Here is a 10,805-nt window from a genome sequence, read left to right as displayed (position 1 = left end):
ATCAGATAGGTTTTGACTTTAAATTCCCAATGAATCTCATTTCTCCTCCATCCCTGTAGGACTTTGTTTCCACACCTGGCAGTGCCACCTGTCACAGCTGCTCCTCCCCACGTACCAAGCAACCAACCTTTTGTTGCACAAGTTAATTATAATCCACTGAACATATAGTATTTCCCCACTTTCTACGGGAGTGCATTTGGAAAGGCTTCCTAAAGGGAGTTTCCTCCCCATCACAGAGGAAGGATTATGCTTCCCAGAAACTGAAAACAGAACAGATGCCATTAAGCAAAGATATTAACAACAACTGTACACACCCATAACACACCCACAGAGAGGGAAAGTTGTAGTAGCACCATCCTCTGCAAACATCCTTGCCTGCAGGTCCACTGGGAAGACAGGCCAACCCAGAGGTGTCAGAGGAGGAGCTTGGCAACCTACAAGATCCAAGATAACCAGGAGAAACCTACCATTTTGAGCAGCAATAAACAAAGAGCAGTGCAGGGTGTTTACAACTAAGAGGAGCTGGACGAATAAGGAATGCAGCCGATTGTGTGCAGTTCTCCATGCTTGAAACTTCCAGGAGCTTCTCGTCGCAGCACAGTCGGCAGAAAGGAAAAGGAAAAGGAAGGAGAGGAAAAGGAGAGAAAAGCCAAAGAAGAGAAGGAAGAAATGCAGGACAAAAAGCCATCACCTAGACGATGCCACAGAGATCAACATTTTGAGGATGGTCGATGTATCAAGCAAGGAAAGTCAGAAGAAAGTGAGGGGTCAGCAGGGGGAGATGACTCAAGAAAACTAGGAAGGAGGAAAAGGCCGCCAGATGAAATCCAGACCAAGGAAGACGACATCCAGGAAACATTCCGAGCTCAAAAGGTATAAAGACTTCACACCTGTTTTTGAGATCCTGTGTTCAATAGGGGTTTTGTTTTTTTGCCATCTTCCAGGTGGAGTCAATAGCTGCTGTGATTAAAGTTAAATTTGGGGGAATGGAGAACAAGGGGCTCCTGCTCACCCACATCCCAGCTGTGCAAACACTCTGGGGCAAAAGACTCGTTTTTGAAACCATTTTTCAACATGTGTGAGGATGGAGCAATATAGGATTGTGTGTGCACGTGAGTGTGCAAATACACTCAGTTTCCAGGATCTCCCTTTGCCCGTCTATTTTTGAGGGTGTGAGGGAACATACAAATTGGCACCACTTGCTTCCTAAAAGTAGCATGTATGTGGAGGCCTGGATGTACCTCCCATTTACTGCCCTTGCCTATTATTATTATTTGTATTGTATTGTGTATCTGAAGAAGTGTGCATGCACACGAAAGCTCATACCAAGAACTAACTTAGTTGGTCTTTAAGGTGCTACTGGAAGGAATTATTATTATTATTATTATTATTATTATTATTATTATTATTGATTACCACCTTTCACCATAAAGTCCCAGGGCAGAAAAATCCAATATGAAAACCTGCTTAAACCGTTTGGAATCATAAGGAGGGTCCTAAAACATATTCTAAGGGCCATCACTCTTGCCCGCTCTGCTCACCATCTGCCAAACCGCCTTCCCCCACACTTGGCCAAACCCCTTCCTTTTACATCTCACCCACTCCATCGCCTATCCCCTCAAAGTTTGCCCCAAGCCCCGCACCTGTAGCAGCCCCCATAATTCCTTAATATTAGTCATGCTGGCTGGGGCTGATGGGAATTGGAGTCCAATAAATACCTGGTAGGCCCTTGGCTCTCCATCCTTGGATTAAGGTGTCCCAGACAAATTATTAGGCATGGTCTCACCTCTTCAGAGGCCACATAGGTAAAGGTAAAGGACCTGGATGGTTAAGTCCGGTCAAAGGTGACTATTGGATACAGCGCTCATCTTGCTTTTCAGGCCAAGAGAGCCAGCGTTTGTCCACCGACCACTTTTCCAAGTCATGTGGCCAGCAGGACTAAACCACTTTTGGCGCAATGGGACACCATGACAAGGTCCAGAGTGCACGGAAACGCCATTTACCTTCCTGCCACAGCAGTACCTATTTAGCTACTTGCACTGGTATGCTTTTGAACTGCTAGGTTGGCAGGAGCTGGAACAAAGCAACAGGAGCTCACCCTGTCATTCGGATTTGAACCACCGACCTTCCGATTGCCAAGCCCAGGAGGCTCAGTGTTTTAGACCACAGCACCACCTTCATAGGAATCTGCCCCAAGCCACATAGCCCAGTCCACATTCTTAGGCAGAGTTGTTGTGGCTGGTGCCCTTTGGGACTGGTAGGGTGGAAGGCAGGGAGCCCCACAGTAGGTGGCGCCAGAGCAAATGATTGGTGGAGCCAATATATTCTAGTTTTGTCCCCACCCTACTTCCTGTTGAGTTCTGCAGGGGCAGCCCTAAGACGGAGGACTGAACCAGCCCAGTAAAGAAGCCCAGTCAGTAAAGAAGGCAGGCAGATGAAAGCTGGCTGGAAGCAGCCACAGATTGGTAGGGCAGGGCCTCATTTGCCCTAATGGACCAGCCTCCACCGGATACACAAGGAAACAGGATATAGAAACAGTGAGGCCAAGCTCCTTCCAGGAGGAAAGTATAGTAGGCGTGTGTGTGGGGGGGGGGGGAATAGGAACAGGGAGGGAAGGGGTGAGAACAAGCAGCAGGCTCAGAAGTGAGCTAACAGCAGCAAAATGTTCTCTCTTTTTCTTATTTAAGTGTATATGCCACAAAACAAGCTCAAAGTGGCTGACAACAGAACCACGAAAATGCAATTACAATATCACATCAAATACTAAATTACTTCGAAACATAATGCGATGGTCCAGAAAATAGCTCAGTCTGGCAATCCAAGTTGAAAATTATTCATCTGATTTTATTACTGTGTTTTGGAATTCCCGTGACCTGTCCTGCCACCTTGTGGTGAAGGGAGAATAACAAAACGAGGTGCACCTGGTTCTATCGAACATCAGGGAGGCCTGGCACCCGTCCAATAGGGCCCGTCACACCCTCCGCAAAGCCCAACAGGGCCCACCCAGCTGCAGAATATGGAGGGGGGCCCTCCCCTCATTGAAAATTGGGGAGCTCTCCCCCCCCCGCAGGCTCCCCCATAGATAGTGTGCCTGAAGAAAATGAATGTAATAATAACCCTACTTACCTGGGAGTAAGCTTAACTGAATTCAGTAGGACTTACTTCTGAGCAGACATGATTAGGATTGCACTGTAGATATTTAAGGTTTTGCTTTGTTTTTGTTTTGCAAAAGACCGAAGGTGCCTGGAGCTACGATGGCAACTGCATCAGACTAGGGCTGCAGAAATCTTGATTCTAATCCCTGCTCAACTCAGAAGCTCACTGGGCGCCCTTGGGCTAATCAACTCTTGCCCTAGCCCACCTCACAGGGTTGTTTTGAGGATAACATAAAGTGGGAAGGAAGAGGACCATGTACCGTAAGCTCTTTTGTGGAAATGCAGGACATCAGTGCAATGGGTACATCAATAATGTTGATATTCTTTTTTTGGTAGGAATCCCAGACTTCACTGAGTGGCCAAACTATCCTCTGCGCCATTGTCTGCTCAGAAGTAGAAACGGCAAATAGACTTGTGACGCCTCATTGTGTTCAGTGGGACCTGCTCCCAGGTAAGTGGGTTCTGGATTGCAGCCTGGGTGACTAAATGAAAAATAGTTTGGGGCTCCTGCACCTTTAATTGCTGCACAGAAAACTGAATTCCCTCTTCTAACCAACCATTAAAGGTGCAGAAGCCACACCCTCTCTTTTTCACCTGACACCTCTAATTGCAGACCTTGGTGCACAAGGATGGAAGAATGAGGAAATCCCAACGGAAGAACAGTGGCAAGAAAAATTGATGAGCCATGCAGAATTGGCTAAATTGACATAGAAACTGTGTGACAAGGACAATCCTGACTTCAAGGAAGAATGGGAACTTTTCACCAACTATCTAAAAAGACAACAAAATGAATTGGACTCCTTGGCAGGTTTTGAATAAACATCCACAAATTTATTAGTTGAACACATGATAGATAAGGCAAGGATTTGTACAATTTTATAACATGCAGAGAACAGTAGGTGCAAAGAAATCAGAGAGGGGAGCTGAGGGAAGTCCTTGGTGGGGGGGGGAGGGAGGGTAGGGGGGATATAATGTAATTGATTATTTGGGCTGATAATTTGGTATGTTGAAAGTGTTTAATAAAAAATAATAATTGCAGTCCTTAGAAAGCAATCCTATTTCTATTTACTCAGAAGTAAGCCCCATTGAGCCCTTAAGACATGGGAAGTCACTTCTGAGCAAACAGGGCGTCTTAGGTGATTATAATATTTTGATTAATTAGAAAAGTTGGCTCCTTTTAAATTTTAATATCTATTTTTAATGCAGGCACTTTCAAGTCCATAGGCGGCACAGGTCTCGAGGGCCGGGTGGGGAGCTTGGGGGGACCACATTAGACTGGGGATGCCAGGACCCCGCCCCCATCTCTGCTCTATGACATTTCCAGAGGCTTCGACCCCACCTCTCCAAAGAACCCCCCCCACCGGCACACCCCTCCCTCTACCAAGAGCCAATGGGCATGAGACAGATAGGTCCCGCCTCCTCTAGGATTACAGGAGGTCGCTGTCACTCATCTAGCACCAGATTCTCTTGCTAGGACGGGGAGGTAGGGGGCCTGCACGCGCGATCTTTGCCCGGGAGAGATCAAGCGGCTTTCTGGGTGTTTTCTTTTTGCGAAGATGGCGGTAGATCTTTCTGACTGGGACGTATCCCTAGAACTCTTGGAGGTGGATGAGAAGCCGGCGGTTCCTCTTTCGGTCAACTACGGGTCGGTGGAGATCGACGAGCTGGGCAAAGTCCTCACTCCCACCCAGGTAATCCACTCCCGCCACAATCCCTTCGCGTGCAAAGAAATTGCAACCCCCCCCCCCCAAGATGCAATACGCTTCCCCAGCCTTTTGCACAATAGCTACAATTGCCCTGCCTTCCCCCTTCGACACGAAAAGCGGCGCCTGCTTTGTTTTTTGCATGCGTCCGTCTCTCCTTGGGTCGAGATCACCAAAGAAAACGTCTGCTAGGTGCGCAGTAGGACCTTCCCCCTTTTGCAGAAAATAAAATATATCCTGCGTTTGCAACCACGCGAGGAAGCAAGGCCCGCGCGTGGTTCATGGCCTCCCTCGTCTAGCGCTGGTGATCCGCTGCAAGCAGATAAAATTTAAGAATTAAAAGCGCCATGCTTTCGAAAAGGCGCAGAGCGCTTTTTGCCTCCACCGAGAAATATGTGCACTTTAGGATGAGGGCAAAGGAATCCCAATTGGAAGGGTCTGTGTGCGTCAGTTCTGCAATTTATTTTAAGACAGTGAGGTTTTTAATTTGCCATCCATCTGTTCGCTGCAGAGTTTCCTTTAGAATAGACAGGACGATAAGATTTGGGGTTGGGTTTTTTCCAAAGGGGCGGAGGAGTTGTGCCAAAAGTGCAACCGTTGAGAATATGGCATCTGCCTGAAATAGGACGAGGACGGAGGCTGGGACTTGCAAGCAGCCTGCCCAGGTCTGGCCTGCCCCGCCTCCTCCGATGCCAGGCTGCTGCCGGAGCCCCTGGAGCGCGTGCCGGGACTGGCGTGCAGCAAAGGGGGAGGAGCGCGCGGGCGCCCGCCGCCGGAGCAGAGCAATGCCTGCCCGCCGCCCTTTGCACCCTCCGGGAGAGGCGTCACCGGCAACGGGAGCGGTGCGGAGCTGCTGCTGCTTGCGGCTAAGTTGATTGCGGCCCTAGAGAAGGTCCCAAGTTCAGATCCCTCCTATCTTCTGGTGGGGCTGGGAGAGCACCCTGCCTGCAACCCTAGAGAACGGCTGCCGGTCAGTGCAGGCAAGCTTGAGAAAGATGGGCTCATGGCCAGACTCTGTATGAGGCAGCTTGCGATGTTGTTGTTTTAAAAAAACCATTTAATGCTTTGTTAATTTTACAAAGAAAAACAATTGACAAAAACAATCCAAAATCGATACATATTTCCAAGAAAAAAATTAGATTAATACGTAACAGATTCCATTATGACTTCTGATCAGCCCAATGTGATTCCTAAATTACATTTTCGACTACTCACTTTCCATTGTCTCTCTCAAATTGTCTCAATTGTAATGGTTTTGTAAAATTTCCTACTGTCATGCGGAGGTCAGTCCAAACCTGCCAAAGAATTTAAATTTTTACATTGTTCTTTTAGGTATACTCTGTAAGTTTCCCACCAGGACTGGTATTTTCTGACAGCAAACATAGGAGCTGAAGAAGAAAGAGGAAGGCAGCTTCCTATGTTTGCTGTCAGAAAACACCAGTCCCAGTGGTGCACTTATGAATGAACACATATTCAATGACAGGTGGGCTGTCTCTGAGTTCCCCTATATAAAATCCAGCCTTTCCACTCCCTCTTTCCCGTTAGATTTTGACCAGTGGTGGGAACACATGATCTTCTGACTCCTATCAACCCCAGCTGACTCCTGTCAGTCCAATGACAGATTTCAGCTCTTAACAACTTCTGGAGGGCTGCAGGATCCTCATCCCTAAACTAAGTGAATCCCAGCTGCAGGCCTGTGCTTGGTACAGGAAAACTGTATATAACTGTCCCGTGTGGAATTCTGGGAGTTGTAGTTTGTTAAAGGTGCTGAGAGTTGTTAGGAGGCCCCTGCCAGTTCTCAAAGTTCCCTATGAAGAGTATTTGATGGTTAAACCACTGGGAACTGTAGCTCTGGGAGCAGAATTATTATTATTATCTATACCCCGCCCTTCCTGGTTTAAAAGCCGGGCTCAGGGCGGCTAACAGCAAATATAAAACATTGATTAAAATGTGACTTTAAAACAGCATAAAATACAACATAAAATGCAGTATCAATATCAAAAAAATTCAGGAGTCATTTTGGGGTCAAATAGGGGCCTCCTTGAATTTCTCAGCACCCCTAACAAATACAGTTCCCCCATTTTTTTGTGGGGGGAGCCATTGCTGCTGGCGTCACAGTGCTTTAAAGGTATTGTGTGAATGTGACTTTGGTTAAGGCATGGTTTGTTTGTTTGATTGGCTGGATGATGGTGAATGTGTTGTCTTCGTTTTTATATTTTTGAATAGGTTCTAAAGGTCTTGCCGTTTTGTTTCTGGCAGGTCAAGAATCGCCCGACAAAGATTGACTGGGAGAACTGCAGTGCAGAAAAGCTCTACACTTTGGTCCTTACTGACCCGGATGCACCGAGCAGGAAAAACCCAAAGTTCAGGTGAGAGGGGCAGGCTGTGAGATCCAGAATGTCCGTGCCGGATTTGATCCAGAAGGGAAACCAGGATTTGCAGGAAAAAGTGCATCTAAAAGTGGAAACAGAAGGCTTCTGCTGTATCTCTTGGCAGAGAGTTCCACAGGACTGGGCTGGTGGCAGTAAAGTCTTGATTGCTTGCCGCCGGAAAGAGCCTCATCAGCATCTGGCAGCACCTGTATAAGGCTAGGTATAAGAATAGGAACTCCCTGACTATTGTCATTAAGCAGGCAACCTTCACTGCCCTCTTTTTGGCTCCTGCTAAAAACCTTCTTGTTGAGACAAGTCCACCCGGATGCTTAGAAAGTTGAGCTAATTTTAATCTCTTTAGTATTTTTACTTTTGTATGTTTTAAAGTATGTTTGTGATTTTTTTTCCTCTCGGTCTTATTTTACGTTTTTACTAAACTGCTTTAAGGGTCTAATTTTTTAGTGTTCCTGCAAGATTTACTCTGGGAAAACTGAGGCAGATGTGCTCTCTCTCTCTCTAGGGAGTGGCACCACTTCCTAGTGGTCAATATGAAAGGCAATGACATCAGCAGCGGCACTGTCTTGTCGGACTACGTGGGATCTGGACCACCTAAGGGAACAGGTAAGCAAGCAGCAATGCTGGCTCCATTGCTTTAAGGCAAGGTCTGTTGAGTGTCTTGACTCAGCTTGCACTTTGCGGGGAAAAGCAGACCCGTTGGATCAGGGCAGGTTGGAAACAGCAGAAGAAAAGCTGCAAAGCTAAACAGTTCTGCTTCAGGAATTTGCATGGCTGAAATAAGAGCATAAGGACACGGGCTCCTAGTACATTTCCGTAAAGCATTGGTGCTGACCTTTCAAGCCCTAAACGGCCTCGGCCCTGTCACCCCTATCAATCAGCCTGGACACTGAGTTCCAGCTCTGAGGGCCTTCTAGCGGTTCCCTCACAGCAAGAAGCAAAGTTACAGGGAACCAGGCAGAGGGCCTTCAGTAGCGGTTCCTGCCTTGTGGAATGCCTTGTGGAATGGACTCCCAGAATGCATTCTGTTCGAGAACCAAGGTATGACTATATTTTGTTACAATAAAGCAACAAAAATTATTTGCAAAATAATAAAATAAAATCAGAATCCTGTGCATATGTTACTGCCGTGGTTCCCCCCCCCCCCCAAGGTTGGGCCACCACGCCTCTAACCTATCCCCAGTGCCCCCTACCCTATTAAAAAGCATTATTCAGAATAGTGGTTTGCATCACCCACTAAGGAAGATAATAAAATTCAAAACAGTAACAATGAGTTGCACATTTCATCGAAATCCAAACAATTTAGTTTTATTCTGCAAAATTAATGGCTTTGATCCAGTGATACCAGCTTTTCAAAATTTGATAAACTATTACACCTCCCAGCACCCTCCTGCCTCCCCTTGCCTCTAAGCAACCCCCCCCCCCCGGTAATCCCTCGGCCCCTCAGGAGTGGCACCACCCACTTTGGGATCCACTGTGTTACTGGATGGTTGTGACCTGAGTGTGATGGAGGGGAGGTTCGCGATCGCTTCCTCCTGACGCAGGTGCGCAACCCTTGTTTTCTCTCTCACACGCTGCAGGGCTCCATCGCTACGTGTGGCTGGTCTACGAGCAAGCCCAGGAGCTGGAATGCAACGAGCCCATCCTCAGCAACCGGTCCGGGGATAAACGGGGCAATTTCAAAGTGGAAAGTTTCCGCAATAAGTATAAGCTGGGGGCCCCCGTGGCAGGAACATGCTACCAGGCCGAGTGGGACAACTATGTGCCGTTGCTCTACAATCAGCTATCTGGGAAATAAAACCCGCCTCTTCCAGCCCCCCACCCTCCCCCTGCTCGGATTTCTTCTCCTAGAACGGAGATCTTCAGCCCTCTACAACTCCCATCATCCCTGGCCATAGGCTAACCTGGCTGGGGCTGATACGAGTTGTATTCCAAGAGGGGCACAAATGGAAGGAGGCTGTCTTTAGAACTCCCATTTCCTGTAGCGTTAAGTAAACTGGATTGAAGACTAGTAAGTGACGCCCCCGCTCCAAGCTGCTCCTGAAACTCAAACAGGGATAGATAGATTCTGCAAGATGATTGGCCATACTAGACAGTTTCTTGTGGGGGACAGTCGGAAGTGCAGTAAATGAATTTTTTACAACAACAAAGGAACTGTGGCAAAACATCTCTCTTTTGTGGTCCTCCGCAAAAGTTTTTGTGTGTGTGTGGCATTTTGGCTGTTTTTGGAGCGGCGTGGTGACATTTTTGGGGGTGGAGGGATGCACAGAACTCACACTCCTCTAGAATCCTCTCTGCTGCCAACCTATATAGATTCTCACATCCCTCAAAACAGCTCCCATCATCTTATAGCATAAATTCTGGGGGTTTAAACACTGTGGTCAGCAGCATCGAGCTGCTGCTGAGTTTTCCACCCTGCTGTTGAAATTTCCCTACACCATCTTGAAATGCATAGGGGCAGTGTCTCCCCCCCCCAAACAAAACGCTCTAGGCTTTCAAATATTCATAAGCTCAGCCCAGCCCTGTTCCAAGGAGGCCTTTCCTGGGACTGTTGAGTTACTTAGCCCTGAATTCCTTGCAAGCTGTGAAACTGGGATTTCAAAGGGAGTGGTATAACATTAAGCAGGAATTGCTGGCTGTCCAGTTTTTATCGGGAAACCAAACCACAAACGCCATTTTTCTCCTTAAAACCAAAAACTGTTAAACTAAACCACAAATGGGAGCCTTTTTTATTTGCATGTTGGAAGTTTTTGTTTTGATCCTGTCGCTGCTCTCTCGCTCAGGACAAGTGCTGACAGCGAGGAGAAAGACCAGCAGCAGAGTCAGGGACGGAAATGTGGGCCTTGGGCAGTGCCAACCCTGCGGCAGCTCCATCGTTTGTGCTTAAGATGCTGGAAGATGCCTCTCCCTGGGCTTTGGTCCTCTGCTTGTATCCTGGCTATCTTTAGTTTCTCTTGGTTATCTCCACAGGATCCCAGTGTCCTCATCAGCAATCGATTTTAGAAATTTCTGCTTTATTTTGCCCATGATGTGTTTTTGATGAGGTTCACCCCACTGCCTTCAGTCTCATTTTGCCAATATACCGGTCTCTAATGTTGGAAATGTTTCTCCTCTGCCCCCCACCCCCCAAAAATGTGTCACTTAAACCAATGTGTAACAAGGCCTTTGAATGCTGCACACATACATTGTCACTTGTGTTTATAGCCCTCTGTTGACAAGGGGCTGTGGTTTATGCTTTGTTCTCGTTCTTTGAATTAAAAGCTTACAATTGAAGGTGGTCCTTTTCTTTTTATAGCTGTAAAAATGCATTATAAAAATGTGACACTAGAGGGCATTGTAGAGCAGTGACATGTCAATGGGAAATTGCATTTGAGAGCTACGGGTATGTAACTTTTTTTTAAAACCGCGTTTTACAGATCAGTGTAGATCCAGCCTTAGGCTCTGCTAGTTTAATGGAGCCTCCATTTGCAATGGCAGCTTGCCTCAGTACAACCAGATGTGGAGAAGGGGCTGCAGACATCTTCTGTTCCCAGCTTCATAGACATATTTCCAGCCACTGT

The 10,805-nt window shown here is 47.2% G+C and overlaps 1 protein-coding gene across 1 annotated transcript; it reads left to right on the top strand.

Annotated features, from left to right (window-relative positions):
• Positions 1–470: 470 nt before the first annotated feature.
• Positions 471–10,518, top strand: LOC310694982 (phosphatidylethanolamine-binding protein 1-like). The gene is made up of 5 exons (XM_083478939.1): positions 471–873; positions 3,492–4,846; positions 7,118–7,227; positions 7,751–7,851; positions 8,826–10,518. Exons 2-5 carry the CDS (start codon positions 4,712–4,714, stop codon positions 9,041–9,043), a joined length of 564 nt encoding a protein of 187 aa, XP_083335065.1. The 5' UTR covers positions 471–873; positions 3,492–4,711; the 3' UTR covers positions 9,044–10,518.
• Positions 10,519–10,805: the final 287 nt, after the last annotated feature.

This window comes from Podarcis liolepis, assembly GCF_965112155.1.
Source record: "Podarcis liolepis genome assembly, chromosome: 15".
Classification (NCBI taxonomy): Eukaryota; Metazoa; Chordata; class Lepidosauria; order Squamata; family Lacertidae; genus Podarcis; species Podarcis liolepis.
The sequence above is the reverse complement of the archived record's forward strand: the minus strand, read 5'-3'. Positions and strand labels throughout refer to the sequence as shown.